The 22,020-nt window shown below is 39.1% G+C and overlaps 1 protein-coding gene across 1 annotated transcript in view; it reads left to right on the top strand.

Annotated features, from left to right (window-relative positions):
- iars1 (isoleucyl-tRNA synthetase 1) overlaps positions 1-18,022 on the top strand; it is a 41,612-nt gene extending 23,590 nt beyond the window's left edge. Inside the window, exons 19-34 of the mRNA XM_083892062.1 lie at positions 973-1,117; positions 1,645-1,765; positions 2,176-2,267; positions 2,510-2,587; positions 3,310-3,431; positions 5,586-5,688; positions 5,858-5,941; positions 7,835-8,009; positions 10,046-10,158; positions 11,215-11,310; positions 14,166-14,342; positions 14,507-14,627; positions 14,766-14,894; positions 15,090-15,239; positions 15,884-16,036; positions 16,881-18,022. Coding sequence (XP_083748188.1) covers positions 973-1,117; positions 1,645-1,765; positions 2,176-2,267; positions 2,510-2,587; positions 3,310-3,431; positions 5,586-5,688; positions 5,858-5,941; positions 7,835-8,009; positions 10,046-10,158; positions 11,215-11,310; positions 14,166-14,342; positions 14,507-14,627; positions 14,766-14,894; positions 15,090-15,239; positions 15,884-16,036; positions 16,881-16,963 — 1,942 coding nt within the window. The 3' untranslated portion in view covers positions 16,964-18,022. The remainder of the gene's footprint in view (positions 1-972; positions 1,118-1,644; positions 1,766-2,175; positions 2,268-2,509; positions 2,588-3,309; positions 3,432-5,585; positions 5,689-5,857; positions 5,942-7,834; positions 8,010-10,045; positions 10,159-11,214; positions 11,311-14,165; positions 14,343-14,506; positions 14,628-14,765; positions 14,895-15,089; positions 15,240-15,883; positions 16,037-16,880) is intronic.
- The last annotated feature ends 3,998 nt before the right edge of the window (positions 18,023-22,020 follow it).

The following is a 22,020-nucleotide window of genomic DNA, read 5'->3' as shown; positions in this document are numbered from 1 at the left end:
ACAACAGCTTCTAATCCACTTTAGTTGTCTGCATATCAATCTTGTTTATTGGCTGAGAATGAGATAAAGAGATAAAAACAACCAGTGACACCAAATTGTACAGTTTATTGATCCACTGCTTTGCCTTAATCTCTCACTGCCTTCCACTCTTCAGCCTTAACATGAAACAGTCACCATGTACAGTAAAGTCCCATTAGATTTTAGCAGCATCACTTTGTTGGAACACATCCAGAAACTAGACGCACTCAGGGAGCGCAGACCTCCGCCAGGGCAGCTCAGCCTCCCACAAAATAGTGATTAAAAATAGTGATCGTGTCTACAGATCACGCCCAAAATGTAATCACTGGTTTCGGGTCCCATTGCGGACATTTTCTGAAATTTTCAGCCAAATCCGTCCTCGACTTTTTGAGTTATCAAAACACCAGCGAAAACATATACCTCTTGGTGGAGGTCAAATATGGGGGAATGAATGCGCTTTTAAAAGAACAGATATTTCAGCAAACAAAAACAGCTTCTACATGTTAAGTGTCAAGTATTTAGTGTGACTGACATTTGAACAGTAGCATGACCCTAGCTCTCTTAAACCTGAAGTGGAAACCTAATTAATGTACTTTTTACGAGTAAAACTTGTGTTTGTCCTACTATGGAAAACAGTTTGCTAATATTTAAGTGTTATGTATCTTCTAAAATGAGTTATGCTTGTTTGGTGTTTTAACAAACTGTGAAACCGACTTTACTGTCCTCTCTGTTAATGAACATTCATATAAAACACATCTACAGTAACTGGGGATATGAATGTGTGACTGGAATAATTCAACATTTATATACACGTATGCACAACACTTTTACTTGAGCATCACTCATACACCAGGACCCCTTTTTACCTGTGCACACACTGTATGCTGTCATTCATAATCCTTCCCACTGCATGCTTATTACTTACAAACTCCACCACTGTCTTTGTCTCTGTAGACTCTACCTCATCAACTCTCCTGTAGTGAGGGCAGAGAATCTGCGTTTCAAAGAGGACGGGGTGCGCGATGTGTTGAAAGACGTCTTCCTGCCGTGGTATAACGCCTATCGCTTTCTGGTGCAGAACGTACAGAGATTGCAGAAGGTAATTTGTTAACACAGTCATTCATTTTTATAGTGGTTTGCTCTTGACATCAGTCTTTTGAAGTGAGGAGGCATTTGCTCCTTATGTATTCTTCCACTCAAAAAGAAAATGCCACCTATAGAGAAGTGACAAAAAACTTCTGCTTCTGCTGCAGTTTTGAAATATTTGCACCTTTCAGTCTTGGAGTATAACGAGTTTAGTTATAGTTCAACTTGTATAGTAGTGTATAGTTAACAAGCTTATCATTTTTATTTCCTATATGACCATTGATCATCATATAAATGGGCCTGTTAAATGATCACCTGTTTAAGCTGAACTATGCTAATGATAAGAAAAACAGATATATAATTAAAACTAATTTCAGCTCAGTAAAACTCACATTCATCCCCAAGGTGGCAAAAATGTCAAAGTAGGAAATTACTAGTAAATGTTTTGTGTTCTTAAGAGCGGATTGTTCCAGATTCATGGCATTTTGCATCCTTCTCCAACTGTTTTTTATTGTTTTGTATTTTTTTTTCTTTGATCAGGAGGATGATATTCAGTTTCTGTACAATGAGAGCACGGCAAAGCAGAGCGACAACATCATGGACAAATGGATTCAGTCCTTCACACAGTCCCTCATTCAGTTCTTCAAGGCTGAGATGGATGGTACGACACATACACCTAGGACTGCTCCTCTTAGGACACTGCATTGAGTTCTATTCACTTGGACAACCTCAATAAAGCATTAACACTAATGTTAATCACAACCAGTCCAAAACCTGACCTCAACTTAATCACAATTCAATTATTAGCCTTAAACCTGCTCCTGAGAAATTAGGATCTACTTCATTACAACCAGGTTTTAGTCTTCTAGATCTGGACTACTGGTCGTAAAGTGGTAACAAATACAAACACACACACACTTTTATTCCAGGAACCCTGATTGTTAAGGATTGAGACCAAGAACATGACAAATATCTTAAAATTCATCCTCTCTGGCAACATTTTAATGTTGTAGATTAGATCATCAGGCATGTACTGTATATATACTCTTACGTTTCATTTTGTTTTCACAGCTTACCGGCTTTACACTGTCGTGCCTCGCCTGGTCAAGTTTGTGGACATGCTCACCAACTGGTACGTGAGAACCAACAGGCGCCGTCTGAAGGTGAGATAACGCTTGTGCTTTATTTGTGCCGCTCAGAGTTTCTCAGCAGTGTTTGTTCAGCTCATAAATTCCCACATTTAATGAAAGCAGTACTAATAATGATAATCTGTTTGTGGCCCTCCTGGTCAACACATGACTGATATGGTTTCGGGATCCATGCACCGCCCTCTGCTTGAGTGTTCTCATCATTTGACACCTCTGAGAGGACTGAATATTTTGATGTTTGTGTGTGAACTTTGCAGGGAGAGAATGGCACAGAGGACTGCCTGTGGGCGCTGGAAACCCTCTTCAGCGTTCTGTTTTCCATGTGCAGGCTGATGGTGAGTCATATTGTGTGTGCGAGTCCCTGTGTATGTGTGAGTGAGTGAGGGAAAATTGATAGCATGAAAAGATGTCTTGTGGTGCCAGTTTTGCTTTTGTGTGTGCAAGATGAATTATATCTGTATGTGTGTGTACTTTAGGACGTTTGCTGGTATAAACACTGACCTTGTCAGGACCAGTCGTCCTCAAAGAGATCAAAACCTGGTCGTAAAGAGGCAGAATCTAATTTCTTCGGAAAATATTTGATTTGTGTTAATGTTAGGGTTAGGCATTAACTGGTTATGATTAACATTAGGCATAATGCTTTGTTTAGGCTGTCCAAATGAATGGAAGTCAGTACAGTGTCCTAAGAAGAATAGCTGAGGAAATGTGTGTGCTGGCATGGTGATGAATATTGCATGAGCAGTAGGAGTTTTTATTTATAATACATTAAAGATGTTTGCATGTGAGGCGCAAAGCATGCTTGGAGGCAGTTAGTGTAACCCAGATCAATACAGATCAGCAGTAAGCTGTACGAGTGGTTGAAACAGCACAGTATTGCATTAAAAGAAACCACACTGTGGCATGATTAAGGTTGAACTTTTGCATCATCTGAGAAAGAGAAAGCTTGTGTTCTTTATTCTGATTGTATTGTGGCTCCTGACCTTTAAGACCTGTATGTCAGCAAATGTAAATTAGCCACAAAACAGAGCTTCTAATAATCTTCCCTCCTTTACTCCAGGCTCCATTCACACCCTTCATTACAGAGATGATGTACCAAAATCTGAGTCACCTCATTGACCCCACCTCTTTTGACGACAAGGACACCAGCAGCATCCACTATCTCATGCTGCCCCAAGTCAGGTTGAGAAAAAAAACCTCTTCATTAATGCTTTAATATGAGAGCCAAGGACTGTTTCACTGCCCTGACCTAGCCCCCGCTCACCATACTGCTCTACTTTTTCATTGTATTTTCTCGTGTACGATATGAATAATATAATAATAATAAGACACTGGTGCACTGTTGTATTAGTTGGAGGTTTGACTGCAGATAATTTAATTCCAAAGTACTTTATGACACATATATGCTATCGTATTTGGTTGAGTTGGGCAAGCTTTACAATGAAATGTTCCAAAAACATAGAAAAACTATAGACAGTGGCTATTATAAAATAAATCAATGTATGGGAATCACTGATGAGTAAATGTACAACAAAATTAAATGTAATGCTACAGTTTGGCAGGAAATTGGTTTGTATTTTATGCAGCAGAGGTTGTATAAGCAGTAATTTTAACCCCCATTAACACATTGAAAGACATTTTTGACCTAGATGTAGTAGGATGAGATTAAAGTGAGCTTGAGCAGAATGAGATTTGTTCTTACTGAGGATTTTAAACATAGCATTGGTCATTTGCTTCTAGAACTGCCATTGTTACCTCATAGAAGAATTAGGTTTTGCTGCTGCAGGATGACTAAGACAATAGCCATTACTGATCCAGAGCATAATCAGGTTCACCCAGAGTGTGGCCTTACTTTACCCCAATTATGTCACACTGTGAACTCCACAGAGTTAGATGCCTTTGAAGCTTGAGAGTCCACAGTAGTTTTTAGACATGTCAGGCTTTACAGCAGCTGTGCTGTGTGCTTTTATTCAGTGTCTTCTCTTCATTCCTGCTGTTCCTTGGCTTCATCTCATCCTCCTTGTCTTTTTTTTTCTCTCACTCTGATCCTAGTTATGTAATAACCACTGTGATTCATTGTTAAGGTGATGGTTTACATAATTAGTATGTGTTAATTTAATAGATTGACTGGATTCTCCAGATAAAAGCTTGGGTGTGAGGAGTTTCTTAGCAGGATTTTTTCTCTCTCTATTGATCTGTCAAATTCAGCTCACAACTCATTGATTGTGCATGGTAAAATGAAGATAATGCATTTTCCACCCAGGCACAAAGTCACTTCTAATCAAGGTCATCTTAAATGGAGAAAGGGTTAGAAATCCTTGTTCCAAGTTCGCTGCTATCTTTTCCAGAAATATATATTTATATTAAAAAAATCGACCAAATCTTGTGCATATTTTAACAAAAAGAATATCTTACTTTTCTAAACAGCTCAGTGTGTTTCTGCTTCTACCAGCGACCTAGAAATACTCCTCGCCTTGATTGTCAGCCTTGAAAATTGATGCCGCTCATAAAATACGATCGTTTCATCCCCTTCACTTCAATTACTGCAGTCAAACGTGTGCCTTGGTGGCTAATCACTGCTGCCGACGCCTGGGAGAATTTCTTTTTTTAATTGCATCATCTGTAATGCCAAAAGAAAAAGTTATGGCATAATTAAATACACATTTGATTTAGCAGAGAGATAATAGTTTGTTGTTGTTTTTAATGGTTCATATAATCTCTTCTGTCACTTGAGCTGCACTCAAAGTCGCCTCCGTTATTAGCTGCTTCTACCCTCTGTTGTCAAATGGGATGACTTCACTCTCCTCCCAAAGGTCAGACACCAGTGTGGCAGTGGGGAACAGCTGCTCCTCAATCAGCTCATTAAATGATTGGCTGTCCCTCAGGTTCTCTTCTCTGTCATTTTAGTGCAATTATGTATGCACAATAAACATACACAAATTGTGTATATGCACCCGTGTTAAGCACACACTATGGATGATTATCAGTAGCGGTGTAACTCTAATTTGAATTGAGAGGTGGGAGTCTCCCTGTGCCTTTATTATTGATTGTTTCAGAGTTAGTGCTGATGTTCTGAACTGAGTCTCCATTCAGATTTTTGATGGTAAACATGTTATATACTATAATTATCCTTTTGGTTGAGTGGTGAAATCTGAGTTGCTGTGAAATGCACCTGCAACCCTCAGCCGTGGCATTGGAAATGTGCAGAATTTCACACAATTATCCCAAAAAGACGAGTAGTCATGTTGTAATGATGTAGTCAATAAAGTACCACCGATTATGGTGTGGTGATTCTGAGATTCTCTTTTTCTTATTCCTTTTTGTTTTGCTTTTCAGGGAGAGTTTAATTGACAAGAGCATTGAGAGCGCTGTCTCTCAGATGCAGTCTGTGATTGAACTGGGCCGAGTGATCAGAGACCGGAAGACCCTGCCTGTCAAGGTAACCACACTTAATTCACTTATGCACTGTTAACTTTAATTTTCATCTCATAAAATAATAGGACACAATATTTATTTTTTATTTAAAAAAAATAAAAAATATGTTTTGTGTATAAATTATATTTTATTCAGCCATATTAATGTGTCTATGTATGTATACTGTATTCTAGTACCCACTGAAGGAGGTTGTAGTTATTCACCAGGATCCAGAGGCTCTGAAAAACATCCAGGCCCTGCAGAAATACATCCTGGAAGTAAGTCAACTATTATGTTGTAATTTGGTTGTTTGTTTCGTTATTATTATTAGTGAATCAGTAATTTGTTAATATCTACAATTGCCCTCGGTTGTGAATTTGTCTTTTTACACATTCATGGGTTTGATACCAGGTGAGTGCATGATATTATTTTTAAAGGTCCCATATTATACCCTATTAACCCAAGTTATACTAGGTCCTGGTGCCCTAATAAACATGTCTGTGTCATGCTTTAGACAAAAAAATCATAAGGATGAAGCACAAAAGCAGTTCAATAACTCTGCCAAAACAGCCTTTTTCAGAACACTCGGTTTTGTGTCTGGTCATTTACATGTGAATGGGACCCAGGTAAACACACATCCACTGCTTCCAGGGGAGTGTTGCCACTTATCACCTATTGTCATGCACCGTCGTCACAACCCCCGCACCCGTTGTTACTGCGTTTCACTGTAATGCATAGAGTGACCACAATTTTGGCTTCTCGCGATCATAAAAAAATCGAAGGAAAAACGATGAATGCGCCGCGCACGTGTATGTAAATTCCCATGCTAGAAAAAGACCCTGAACGCACCAGTGTAACTGCGGCTCCAACTGGTGTGTGGATCAACAACACGAGGAGAGAACTGGAAACACGACAGAAAGGCAACAGGAAACAAGTTACTCCTGCTAATCTGTTAGTGAACATTGATGTTGCAATACTAGAGCTTTCAAAATGACTCCACTTGTCAGAATGTGTCTTGATATGGTTTCAAGTGATTACCACCGAGCGTTAATGTGTTCCCAGTGTCCACACTGAAATCTGATTAAGCGCTGATCTTTCTCTCTGTCTCGCATCCATTCCTCCTTATTTGGCACACGCAGTTGGTGTTGCGATCTCGGGCCTAATCAATAAACACTTGTGTGGGTCGATTTCGGGTTTGCTGAGGCTTTAAACAAGAACATTGTCACCTTTGCAAGAGCGGGTCATAAACTTCTATGAGCCGAAATGCAGTAGCTGGAAAAATATGTACGAAAATGTATCACATCTCTCGACTCATACAATAATTCTTATCTGTAGATGTAGTAGAATATGCTTCTGGAATAACAGCCATGTATTATTGTGCCAAACTAGACAGTAAGTATTCTATGTTACATATAACTGTGTAGATGCAGACAAAAACCCTGTTCCATAGCAGAATGTTTAACTTCACAAAACAGGTTTATTACAAATTAAAGGCAAGAGCAATCCAGGTACCTAAATTAACCACGCTCCTCTCCAAAAAGCTGCTATTTTCATCCCTTCCCTGCCCTTAGTTTTGTTACCCACTTGTCTGGAGTAGCACATTGATGCTTTCTCTGGCCGAGCCAATAATGCTGCAGTGGAGTTCACTCTCAATCACAAGCCTCGACTTGAGTGTGATTGACTGAAAGAAGCCTCTCTCTGTTGTTTTAACACGGACTGAATCATGGATTTCTCTCTCAATCCGGAATGAAACATTCTTTCAGTGGGTTCTTTGTACTGAAACTGAAGGATCCATGGCTTATTGGAGATTTAAAGCATGATAGGCTTACTGACTGGTTGATTTCATGGCTGACTGCATTGCTCTTTCAAGGATTGATTCTGTGATCAATTTTTGATTTTCCCTTTTATGGGAACTCTCTGTGGTCATTAAAGTTTTATTTTTTTTCCCAGTTTTAGGTTGGTATTAAATTTTCAATTTGAGTTTCAGTATTATATTATATAGTTACAGGAGAGCATTTAAATTTAAAGGGTGTATTTATGGGGATTATATCCATGTGCTCCGCCTGCAATTAACTTTTGACTTTTAGTCAGAATCACTAATTTTATGTACACTTAAAATGACAAGCTGGTAACTTTATCTTTTTCAAGACTGTCTATTTTCCATTCTGCAGGAGCTGAACGTGCGACAGTTAACCCTGTCAACGGACAAGGACAAGTATGGAATCAGTCTACGCGCTGAACCTGATCACATGGTTTTGGGCAAGAGGCTAAAGGGAGCCTTCAAAGCGATCACTGCTTCTATCAAGGAACTCACCAACGAGCAGCTCGAGGCCTTTCAGAAGACAGGTATGGTTCTGTGGGGAAAATTAGCACATTTACACTACCGTTCAAATGTTTGGTGTCACCGATACATTTTTGTGTGTGTTTTCCATTAAAAGTCACACTTTTATTCATAAAAAGAGTTGCAAAATTAATAGAAAATATAGTCAAGACATTGACAAGATAAGAAATAATGATTTTTTTTTAATTCAAAAGAATAATTTTGCCCTTTCGTCAAAGAACCAGCAAAAACTGTTTTCAGCTGTGCTAACATCATTGCACAAGGGTTTTCAAGGGTTTTCTAATCATCCAATAGTCTTCTAACGCCATTAGCAAACACAATGTACCATTAGAACACTGGAAATGGGCCTCTATACACCTATGTACATATTCCATTAAAAACCAGACGTTTGCAGCTAGAATAGTCGTTTACCACATTAACAATGTATAGGGTGTATTTTTGATTAATTTAGTGTTAGATTAATTGAAAACAAAGTTCTTTTCCTGAACAAATAAGGACATTTCTAAGTGACCCCACACTTTTGAACAGTAGTGTATATAGCCAGAAATTAAAAATCACATTTGTAGATAATGTTGCTGTGTGTTGTGAAAAAGTCAAATTCTTTTAACTCATGGATTCATCTAACTCAACCTGCTAGACACAGAGAGCCAGTTTATCTTCACAATACACACTCTGACCCGTCTGAAACCGAGTTAGAGCTTGAGTACCGATCAAAGCATTACAAGGTATCTTGTCTCTCCAATTATAGACAGACTCGGAGAGCTCCCAGAGTCTCTGGGGAAGGGAGCAGTGAAGGTCAGCGAGGCTGTGGGAACCTAACATTTTCAATCACTTGGATGTTTGAAGTCCTGCCAATTGGAAGGAAATAACCAAAGGTTGGGTGATGGGACAGATGTGGTAGAGGATGGTGGAAAAGTTATACATGGGGGGGGGGGGGATACAAATGTGCACAGCAGTACCAGGGTCCTGGTATTTCAATTGAAATTGAAAACTAAGTGCACAAGATCCATTGTTGTGGGGCCTCGACATCTGGTAACTGATGGTGATCACTTATTGTAAGCTACTGACTTGTTATGAAGTAGTGTGAGTGAAATATTATGTCCACAAAAGCTAGCAGAGCATCTTTTTGAACAAATATCCGCTGCAGAGTCCTTGTTCCAGTTTATACTAGAAGGATGACAAGATGGCTAGCTGGCTATTGGTTTTTATTACTCATTTATTCCATACCTGTATCTTTGTTTCCATCCTTCTGATGGAGTAAAAGAGAGGAGATGGACATGAGCAGAGAAACACAGGAAATCAAAGCGTGGAAATCTGGTTTGAAAGGGAATAGAAGTGACTGTTTGACTCAGCCTCTGGGTGTGGAGTGGAGGAGGAGCAGAACTTTGTCATGGGTTTTAAGTCAGAACACAGACATGGGTAATTGCCGCCACCGGCAAAATGGAAAAACCTGACCAGATTTAGTTTGCTTTATTGTTTAAAAGCTTGGATATCTGTGGATGAGACTGGAAAGACTGCGATGTAAGGAATCTTTAAATGCCCGTAAATATGAGTCGAGACCACAGATAATTCAAGGCAAAGCCTCACTCTGCATCCAAATGATGGAACCTACTCAATCTATTTATTCAGATTAAATTAGGAGGAGGTAAAATTGTTTAGTCACCACTGGTTTGATCTTAATGGCCATCAGAAAGCATCTCCTGTACTTTTCCTTGTTTTTAGAAATATGGCCTTTAATATTTACCCAGATTTAGACATCTCTCTTTTCCAAGAAGCATGATTTTAACTGGAATGCAAATATCTTTAGTTGACAAATTAAGTCCTCTGCAAATTAACGGAGTCAATGATTAAACGGCACAAAATGTGTGGATTATTCAAAGGTTAATGTTGGCGCTGCATTGCAGTCTTTAACTGTGCATCAGGTGCATATTCATATTTAAAAATGTATTTTTTTTTTCCCTTGTAAATGACTCTTGTTTAACATGTTGATGGCTGGAACTGTGGGTATTAATGTTTTATTATTACTGTGAATAATTTTCAGGATCCATCACGGTAGATGGCCATGAGCTCCACGAGGAGGACCTGAGGCTGATGTACACCTTCAACCAGAGCTCGGACTCGGCTGCACAGTACGAAGCGCACTCTGATGCACAGGTACACAGGTGTTTTCCCATCAGACACATACATTATATTATGGACAGTAGAATTTAGCTGCCATATACTGCAAAAGAATGCGTGTCTTAACTGTGAGTGTGATGTATGGAATGATTTCACGTCTAAGTGGAATCCAACTTGCATGCATTTCCCCGTAGACCTCATTCTAATCAGTGCTCTTACAACACATGGCTGCACCTTAATACCAGTTTACTGAGTTGGCTTTTTAATTCTGTTACTTTCACTGTGCTCGTGCACAGACTCTGTAGCTCCCATCTGTCTGTTCTCTCTGTTCTCACTGTTCTCTTCTTTTTCTCTGTATCACTGGTGTGTGTGTGTGTGTGCTCTCTGTTATCCTGTCACCTCATACCCGTCTTCCAGCAGCTCTGCCCTGTACGACACCACATTCATTTTACAATATTATCATTATTGTTGCTTAGTTGTTGTTTTTTTTTTTTTTTATGTGACAAATGTGTGGGGACACGATGAAAATGTATCAATGAGGTGTTTGTTCTTAATAACGGGAAACAAGGAGACAAGCAAAAGCATCATATACCACGTTGTTTTTAGTTATTAGGTTTCTAATTATCCCCTGATCATCATGGGTTATTATTGAAGTATTATTGGTGTATGTGTATGGTGAACCGTTGGTCAAAATCTATCCGTCTGTCTATATAATCTATCTATGTGCAGCCCTTACTCGCTTCCTGGTCACATGAAGATGATGGTGGACACCTCTCTTAGTTATTTATCTGTGCGGAGTTATGCATTTTCATCATATTTAGGGTTGAACAGATATATCCATTTTCCAGCATTCAGTGCGGTGATTTGGGTCGGTATTGAATCGATACTCCAAGTGAGGCTCCCATAGCTAGTAAACAAGAGGCTGATTGGCATGTACTGCATTATAGTATGTGTAGACGGTATGTATAGTTGTTTTTAAGCTAAGGGTTGTAATATGAGACAATCTTTTGTGTTTTTTTTATTATTCATATCTGAACAGTAGCATATTATCCAATCATATTATTCTTAAATCTCTGACTTCCTCATCTCTAGGTCTTGGTGCTGTTGGACGTCTCCCCAGACCAGTCCATGATGGATGAAGGTGTTGCCCGAGAAGTCATCAACCGCATTCAGAAACTACGCAAGAAGGTGAGGAAAGTATTTCAGGAGCAATATTAGCTCTGGGCGAGAGTGACATATAACAGGCCACCACTGAATTCTACAATCCAGTGTGTAATGAATACAATCTGACATATTTGAAACAGTTTGTCAATATATGTAATCTGGGCGGCGCCACAGCGAGCAAAACATGCCACTGAGCAAGTGGGGAAGGATGCTTGACTTGAAGATACAATTATATAATATGACAATTAAGCAGAAGAAAGGCAGTGGATGAGAAAATAAGAAACTAAAGAAAATAACCCAATGTCTGTGTGTGGTATTTATAACATTGACAGCAATCTGCACATCCACTGTTGGCAGGTTTGTTCTACATTGCATCTATTTAAAAAATAAAAAAATAAAAGACCCACTACAAAATACAAGGTTTCCCTTGTTTGGCATCTGTAAAAAAAACAAATAAACCACTACATTTGAAGCCAGTTTTTTCTGCCTTAAACGCCCTCATCCTGCCAGTGCAGGCACAATAACTGCCTCTTTAGTCTTTATGGTGTTATAAATAGAAGCACTGAAAGTTGATTTCTCACCAACTCAATATGTACTGAAGCCATTTATTTAGTAAAATGTCAATTATGATTGCTATTGCACTGAGCGTATTAATCTTTTGTTTACACCACATTTTCACTCATCTAACTAGCAATATTATTAACATCAGGTCTGTTCAGGACATTTTAATACTCGTCTAAAAAATCTCATGTTTTATCATATTTGTATTTCTTAAAGAATTTGCGTTGTCTCAGGGTGCCACAGGTGAATGTACTAAATTGAATAAACCTGGCAATACACCTTTTCAACAGCAGCTATTTTTAGCAATAGCAGGAGAAAAACGCAGGTTTTACTAATAATTTTGTAAATTCCACTCCAAGTTTAAGAGAGTTGTGCTATTCAATTGTAAACATAGGTCACACTAAACACTTGATATTTTAACCTGTAGAAACTTGTTTGTTTTAATTTTGTATTTTTACTAGTGCTGGGCACACGCATAACGCTGACGCACGTCAACGCATGTCACGTTTCCATGATAACTGACCGGAGAAAGACACACATGACATCATGTTTACGTGCCGCGCCACCAGAGTCCAGGCTCCATTTACCAGTTAGCTCTGCTAGCTGCATTAGCTCCTTTAGCGCAGTTAGCACACCAACAGTCGAACTGGAGCGGCCGGTTTATTAAACGAAAAGAGCAGCACTACAAATAACCAGTGTACCGGTGTACTGCGTATGTGTGCCTCTGTTTTTAGAGTTTAGCGTTACTTTAGAGACTCATTTTAACAATCGGGAGTCATGTAAACATGACGTTCCGCACATCTTTTTCTGGTCAGTCGTCATGGAAACGCGTCAGGCGTTAACATTGCTGCCGTTAACGTGCCCAGCTAGGTAACTAACTAGCCTAACTAATTTTTACTGCATATGTGTTGCTCGTCTCGATGTCTTCATAATAAATAATAAATAATTTCCTTTCTGGTCATTATAGCATTGCTAATCTAACTAATCGTAAAGACTTGCACAATAAACTGGAGAAACTGTATTTGACTCTCTCGCTTGTTTTACCCCTTTATGTCCCTTGCTAATTTTGTTGAGGCAGTTTTTAAATCTTTTCCACTGCAGCGTCACAGTTAGAAGTTTCTCCATCATAAGGCAGGCTTAATGGAAGCTTAATTACAGTCTGGCCCCTTTCAGATTCTAATGTTGGACCTTTTGAAGTGGTCTATGGAGTAAAGACGGATTAGCCAGCAGCCCCTTGTTTTCACAAGCAACAAACAGTTTTTTCCATCCCCCTATAGCAGTGGTGTGTACTGGCTCCTGGCCAAACTAAATTCCTCTAGTTATTTCAAACTGAGATCTGTTAGGAATTTTCCACCCTGGGCATGGGAATTAATTTTTAACAATTCTTTGACGTGTTTGGTAGTAGTTTGTGGGTGTGCTTATATATATTTACCAGTGTTTATTGTTTTGTTTTTTTAGCATAAGCACTGTTGAGAAATGGGGGTCAGCGTTTGCTTTTTTTTAATGGGTTCCTCACTATCTAGAGTTTTCTGTAGCTGTGTTTGAAGTGACACACACACACACACACACACACACACACACACACACACACACACACACACACACACACACACACACACACACACACACACACACACACGCAGGGTCAGTACCTTGACTTGGCAGGAAAAGCCTATAAACCTTCCATTGATTGACTGCTCCTGTGTATCTAGCTAACTGTTCTTGTGCCACTGAGCCACATACCACAATCCGTGTGCGCTGTACAGTGAAAATATGCGTGACTGTGCACATGTGCACGACTGCAGATTAGGATGAGATCAATGTGTTTGAATGTGTCAAGGTTAGAGGATGCTGGCAGTTGCCAAAATAAATGGACTTTCAGCCAATGAAAAAATTGCTCCGTTCCATTTATCCTTTATTTGTTCCTGTACTTTTCCGTTTTTTTTTTTTTATTTCTGCCATCATTTGATTTGTTTGTCCTTCCATTTTATTTATCCCATACCGCCTTGCCTCCTTCCTTTCCAGTAATCATTACTTCCAGATTTCAAGTTCTCAGAAAGGTGAAAGAAGCTTTCAAGAGAATTCCTACATTGTGACATGCCATCATTAGTTTTAATCAGATTACAAGTTTGGTTAAAAAGAAAAAAAAGGATTGCAATTAAAAAAGTTATTTAAGATGTACTTTTAGAATATTAATTCGCTTTTGACTCATGTCTAATTTTTTTCCCTACACAGAAATTGCAAAATACAAGAGAAAAATGACCTTCCCCCCCAGTTTCTGAAAATAAATATTCTTATCTCTACATCTTTTCCCTTAGGCCCACTTGGTGCCATCAGATGAGATAACAGTGTACTACCACTGCCAGCCAGAGAGGGAGTACTTGCACTCTGTCATCCAGGCTCACACAGACTTCATCCTCGCGACCATCAAGGCTCCACTGCTGCCCTTCCCTGTCCCCAAAACTGCCAGTGTTATCATACAGGAAAAGACTCAGGTATGAGTAGATTCCAACAGGCATCCAGGAATATTGTGTCCTCTACATGATACACATAATATTTATTAAGAGTGAAGACAAGGACAAGGGTCCTCACTTCATTAAATGAAATAGTAGTTAAATGTAAACATTGTTCATGCTGTTTTTGTTTTTCTTTGTTGCAGCTGAAGGGCTCAGACTTGGAGTTTATCATTGTAAAGGGATCCTCAGGTTCTCGGGTCTCTCTGAATGGACCGGCTTGCAACTACGTGAACCTTAGGGTGAAGGTCAACAACAAAGAACAAGGTATCACATGAAGCAGGGGAAAGGGGAAAACCTGTTTTTTCCAGCCCGAAGTGTATACTGTATAATTCTGAAGAAAAATATACATGCTGTCAACGTTTGACTACATTGGCATTTCTCTCTGAATGATCTCTTGGTCAGATGGTGTGGTGCTGCTGGAAAACCCCAAAGGAGATAACAGGCTCAATGTGGACAAGCTGAAGAGAGTGTGCAGCAGCATCTTTGGAACAAATAACACCCAGCAGCTCAGATTCTTCAGTGGAGGAACTGGTGAGAACTGATCTGCCTGTGTATGTGTGTTTGTAGTTGGACTGGCCATCATTCTTAACTGGGAAGAAAAACTTGTTTCAGTTTTTATTTTCATTTTAATTATTTTTACGTATATTTTGACTATTTCAACAACCTCATCTGATGATTTAGTCTGTTTTCCATTGATGTATGCCTTTGTGTGTTTACAAATCACAGAATTGACCAGTAAGATGGACCTCCAGGCTCTGAGTGGTAAGATGTTGTCGGTGACTTCAGGCTCCACGCCCCCTGGCCCTGTCCCCTCCTCCTCCGACGCCCTCCTGTGTCCATATGTGAACCTGCTGCTCTGCGACGCACGGCCAGCTGGTGAGAAACACACACACGCACATACAGTATATCACAACTAATAAGTTGTTTCTCTCACTTTTATCGATCAAACTGACCTTACTTGATCATATTTTTATCATCAACGATGATCCCCTGAAGGCACAAAATCAGCAGTAGTTGAGAAGAAGTGAGCTTGTCAGATCTCGTTTGCCGCTCCTCGGCTCTGATTAAGGCCGTCAACTTGATGCTGCATTAGGTGTTAGTAGCACACTTGACTCTAGTCGAGTTGCTTTCTGAGTAAAAGCTGTGGCAGTTTCATTGGAGTGCACTGCTCACTCCGTCAGTGCTTTCTAAGGTTAAATTAAAAATGAATCAATGTTATCAACAGAATGACTCTGCACTATCGGAGTGGAGTAAAGAAAATGTCCTTTTCATTCACAACCGATTCATTCTTGTCTATATACTTTTTTCTTGTGAGTCGGATTGAATTGAATATTCGTCTTGGATCTACCTCCATTCACTAATCAGCCGGACCTCGTCTCTCATCCTCTCTCCTTGTCGTCCCCTCTTATATACCAAGGCTTGTGAACTAACCCGAAGGACAAGCTGATCCTTTTTTCTTCATACAGAATGTGAAATATGTCTGATAAACTTGTCTTAAATACTCAATCCATCTCCTTAAGAATGCCAAACAGGAGACGTTGGCACCCTTCTCCTGGTGAACCCAGTGGGCCAGAATGGGCTCGACTACTCAGCTCTTCTATCTGAAACGGCCAAGGTTTTCGGCCTTCGCAGCAGACGGCTTAAACTCTACCTGGACCAGGACCTCACCCAGGGTAAGATGGAGTAGTTGGTATTTTTACTCATTTACTTCCATGCTGTAGACGTAACACCCATTGAGGCTTTGACTGACATTTAGTTGGAGACTATCTTATATTCCCTGGCTGCAGAAGGAAATAATAAGAACCTACTTTGTTGGATTTAAATTTATGGAGAAGCAGCAAGTTCACGTGTAGTGTACGTCATTTTAATCGTAATTAAAAATTATATAAATACATGTTCCAAACTGGATTTAGCCTGGCATGAGATTGCCCCAGAGAATCAGGTCCAAATGAGGTTTTTAACTGATATAACGTTGGAAAATGCTAGACCCATATACAGTGACAGCACATTTAGACTCATAGATTTTACCTCCAACAGCTTATAACAAAAGTAGTTTTGAGAAAATGATAAGAAAGGCATTATAATGTTTTAAATGTCTTATCATAGCCTGTGTATGTAGGGATTTTGCTGTAGACATTTTTCATTTCAGAGAAAGTGTGAATAAGAAAGCCATGAGGGGCAATTTAGGTTACCTGTTATTCTTAATTACACTGGTACATTAACTCACTTACGCTGTTAATGAATTAAATATCTTATTGTGATTATTATTGGGCAAATTTAGATGATTGAAAACAATCATTTGAATCATCCAGTAAATTAAATTAAATAAGAATTGGAATATTTCATTATTTAATTGCTTGATTTACTCATTAATAGATTTGCCCACTCATTTTTCTTTCATTGCCTTAAATTGAAATCCCCTTAGTGTTGAGGTTGTTTTCCCCTTATATTTTGTGATTGCTTAATATCAAGCATAATGCAACCCTTTTTTCTTCTTCTTCTTCTTCTGTTTTTCAGAACTGCCAGCTGATGCATCAGCAAAATCTCTAGACACCAAAACTTTGTTTGTGAGAGTTCTTCCAACAACTGCTGAAGCATAATTCGATAAAAAAAAAAGACCATAACATCCTGGGATCTCACTGTCAACATTTGTCTTGGATACATCAGAAATGTCATACATTTAAGTTTTTTTACCCACTGATGCCAGCAGCCACTCATAAGAATACATGTTGATAAAATTATGACAGTTATTATGAGACCTGATAACTTATCATCTCTCTCTTAAATTCATATTTCCTTTCTTTTGTCACCAGTTGTCAGTGACAGTCTTCTTAGACAGCACAAAGTGTAATTGGACTGTATTTATCCTGGACATAAAAGTTGCCGTACTTCTATATCTTTTATTCACAGCATCTGAACAAAGTTACTGGACAGATGCAGGAATGTGAGTATGAATCAGACGCTAATTAAGATTCCTGGGAACCGTCTATCTTGTCAATACAACCAATGCTTTTTTTATTGAAGCAGTTATGAAGAATTATGCAAACTACTTCCCGTCAAGAAATCTACTGCACTGTTTGTCTATTTATATGCCACTTTCAAAAATGTAATCAGGCTGTTTGCAAATCATGTTTTTTGTCTTTCCGTCCCACGTACGTCACTGCACGTACCCCTGGTGGTACAAGTACTCCAGTTTGGGGGATCACTGGTCCAGAGTAATTATTGCTGTGGCTCATGAATGGGTCCCAATTTAGCGTATTGTCCTTGGGGCAGGCCGTGGCCAAGAGGAATGGAATTGTGCTTGTAACTGGAGGGTTGTCGATTCAAATCCAGGGATTATTCAAGGGCTCCTGAACAAGCCGCCCAAATAACACCCACCCCCCCCCCCCCATTTCCCCCATGGTGCAGATAAGTACTGCCCACTGCTCATGCGCTCGGTTTTTCTAATTGGTGTGTGTCTAACCATTTTTAATTTCACACACAAACTCATTCTTCTGTTACATATGAATCCTTTGACAAATGAAAAGGCTTTCAAATAATGAAATGGACTTTCAGGCTGCTGTGCCTTTGGGATAAAGGCAATCTGTAATGAAACAAATGGCAACAAAACGGACAATGTACTATTTTGGGTGACTAATGGAGTAAATAAAAGGTGACTGAGATTCAAAATTGATGGTTTTTTTTGAGATCCTGCACACATTGGAAAACCAAGAAAGAAAGTTGAAGATAGAGCAACACAATCTGTATCAAATATTGTATATTTGCTTGAAACGTAACATTTTCTATTTTCCAAAGGGAGACGAGCTTACCAAATGAGGCAACAATAGACCAACAGCTCTCATGCTTCTGCAAGCACAAACAATTTTTCTCTGAGATTTAGAGGCAAACTTCAGTTTCCTGTATGAAAAGTCTGTCTGTTGGTGAAGTTATCTTAAAATGTCGCAGGTGTACTGTAGATTTGATTCGGTGAGTGCTATTCTGTACAAAACATAACTATCCCTTTAATTAGCATGAATATTGATACCCTGATATCTGTTCAGTTGCTGCAACTAGGGACTGCTTATCTTTACACAGAAACGATATAATCTGAACACACCTGGTGGCTTTCTAGTTTTACAATACAATGGTACTATTTTCACAAATTATACTATCGGTGAGAATATTGTATCTCATTTGTCCTGATTACAGATGACCCAGTAACTAGCTGTCATATCATGGAAATATCCATTAATCCTCCACTAGGTCATTCCATGAGCTTCATTGTTACGAGAACGTCCTAGTTTCTATGCCATCGCACCAGCAGCAGTCATGGCCAGAGTGAAGTTTTCAGGTTATTCTTTGTCTGTCCGTTGTCTCATTCTTGTGAATGTCATGTACATTTGTTACAAACATTCACTCTGACTCGAGACTCTCTGATGATAGTTTGGTGGTCACTGCCCAAGGTCAATATGACCTTTTTTTTTTTTTTTTACAACTGAAAAATTCAAAGGTCAAGAAATGCCTTTTGTTAAATTCTTAATGCTTCACTTTATAGAAGTCTGAAACTAATGTGGAGGGGGGAAAAAAAACTCAGAACAAATGACAGTACATTCGCCATGGCACCACATCCCTTTGATAAGCTTATGTAATGTCAACACAATTTCAATACATGGTTGCACTATCTTTGTATGATCTTGTATATATGATGCAATGTGTTATACTATCTTATGTCTTCTCCAGCACAGAACCAAAGATTCTCAGTTGGATGCAAGGTCTGGACTCTGATGGCCAATCCATGTGTTATCTTGTTGGAAACATTGAAGCACAATGGTTGTTTAAGACTTGATGTTGAACATTACACTGTAAACCACACATTACATTGATCATTAAAATTGTGTTTTAAGGTGATTTGAATTTCCGGGTTTATACTGACATCCACAGGCATGGTGTTAGTGAAAAACTGTTAATTAGCAGTTGAGCAAACCCTCGGTTTCTTTTTTTTTCCCCTTTTGACATATTGTTGGACTTAAAATAGTTGTGTTCATAAACATTTGCTCTTTGCAGACTACTACATTATTAACACAGTATATTGAAATGCCTCTACCCTAAAAACTCTGAAGCTCTCTGAGTTGAAAAAGAAGACAAACTTTTAAAAGTACCATCACTGAGCCAAAATAACTCCTTTTTAAAGATTTGCACACTTTGCTGAATACTTACTTGAGCACTTTATTTCCCACTGAACCAATATGGCACTTAAAAGTACCACCTCAAACTGTGAGTAGTACTTAACAGGGAATTAAAAGAAATGTAAACAGAATGTGCGCTGGTGCAAAATGGCTTATTTGGCACTGCTAGAGGATGAGGGAAATGAAAGCTTCAGAGAGAGATGAATGAATGGATTGTGAGTCGGTTCCAACATCCACGCGCTGTCTTGTTGGATCTCTGTGCCACACTGGATCCAGGGCTTCTAGGTACGGCGATTACTGTACGTACAAATCCTATTTTTTTTACTAACAATCCCCTTACACTAACTCATTCTTTAACCTTGCAGGCAACCATGGATGTTGACTTAAGCAGTGCCTCCCCCCCCCCCCCCCCCATCATCCCACTGTGCGCAGAGGAGCGGAAACTCTACTGTGTGCTGTTGTGGAGCTCACTTTTGGCCTAATGAAGCAGCTGCATTCGCAGCATCTGCCACATCCCAAAAGACCATTTTTCACCTCTGCATGTGTTTGGAGGGAACTGTACACTCTTAGAAATAAAAGTGCTAAGTGGAACCATATAAGGTTTCTCTTATGGTTTTATAAATCTGAACATTTATGTGCCGAAGCACTTTGTGTTTTGTACAACTATCATGTTTTCACACGTAATTACACACAGTTTTACAAATGAAGCACCAGGTCAGTTGATGTTCAAGAAGTCTCATGATGTTGTGCTGCAGTGACGTCATTAATGGAGACAAAGAAGTGCGTTTTCAAGACTACATGGATGAAAAGGACCGACCAGCCAGTGTGGTGGTCCATCAACTGGATGAATAATAAGTATTGGTATGTATATAAATATAACGTTCATTAATGCTTCCATTACCCTGATATGTGTCATACCATCTCTATTTTGAATCAAAATGAATATTTTTGCAGCTCCTGTTTGAACACCCAAGTCAACAATCTTTGAAAAATGTCATTTCCCTCAGCTTGTGAAGCCACTATGTACACATTATACTTTTATATAGTTAGATTTGAAGTACATGAACATTATAATTGCTCAAAAACTAATGAAGGGAAGGGATTTTGTGGAGGGAAAATAGATTTAATATGTGTCGTGGATACTTTAATCACTCTGAATTTCGTTTGAGGGAATAATACTCTAATTTCACTAGAGTCGGTGAATATACACTTTCAAACTGTCTTACAAAAGGACTCTGTTTTTGAAGGTCGGCCATTAATGGGACTCCAAGCTAGCTTAGGCTAACTGCGTCATTAGCAGTAAGTATGCGCAGTAAATAACGGGAGAAATCGTGTAATATTTCGACTTAGCGACAACTTTCTCACATTTCCAAAGTTATTGGTGGCTCTCTACGAACGTGTTAACATTTTATTGTCATTTCTATAGTCGTTTCGGTCAAACGTCCGAGTTTGAATTTGTGAACGTAAAACAGCCATTTAACTGCGTCATTAGCAGTAAGCACGCGCAGTAAATAACGGGAGAAATCGTGTAATATTTCGACTTGGCGACAACTTTCTCACATTTCCAAGGTTATTGGTGGCTCTCTACGAACATGTTAACATTTTATGGTCATTTGTGTAGTCGTTTCGGTCAAACGTTCCTGAAATGTCCGAGTTTGAATTTGTGAACGTAAAATAGCCATTTAAACGCAGCATGTAGCCCACAGGTGCAGCGGGTAAACGGGTGTTGAAATTAGAGTTACATTTTGGGCGAAAGCTAAGGCAGTGAAGGTCACCTATAAGAAAAACTAATGGGAAAGGTAAGCTGTTACTGTCATGGAAACTGTGTGAAATGACAAGAATGTGTTTTTTGTTGGGGAAACCTTTCCTAGCTTCTATTTTAGCTTAGCCTCTTAGCGTCTAACTGTATTTAAAACGTACAATACGGATACAAAAGAAAAGGCATTGATGTCCTTACATCTATATTTGTACAGCACATTATTATCATTATTAATAATACATTGTTTATTAGAAATAGTCATGTGTGAAGGTTTTCTTCCTTTCACACTCGTTAATGATTGAGGGTAAATTGATTGCCAGTCTAAGTTTACGTCGCTTCAACCTCACGTTAAACGCCTGCTTTAATTGACTTCTCTACACAGCCAAATAAATACATGGTACACTAAACCGTAGATTCTGTTAAATGTTACGCAACAATTGAGCTCCTTATTCGCCTGTAGTTAAAGGAAGCTGTGGCCGAATTAACTGCACCACCACACAGCGCAAAGTGGATGAACGCATTTGGGACTGCGTCGTGACTGAGCCACAGAGCAGCATCTATCTTCATCCTGATGCGCCTGCCTCCTCTTCATTACCCTCACCCCCGTCCACTCCCTCCAGGATCAGCAGAAACAGGTAAGACAATCATCCGATTTGAAAAAATAAAAACACCCAACAACTCAACACGTTGATTGTTAGTGTGGGGAATGGAAGTGGAATAATCGTGATTTTAG

Source organism: Microchirus variegatus (assembly GCF_963457635.1).
Source record: "Microchirus variegatus genome assembly, chromosome: 7".
In the NCBI taxonomy this organism is placed as follows: Eukaryota; Metazoa; Chordata; class Actinopteri; order Pleuronectiformes; family Soleidae; genus Microchirus; species Microchirus variegatus.
The sequence above is the reverse complement of the archived record's forward strand: the minus strand, read 5'-3'. Positions and strand labels throughout refer to the sequence as shown.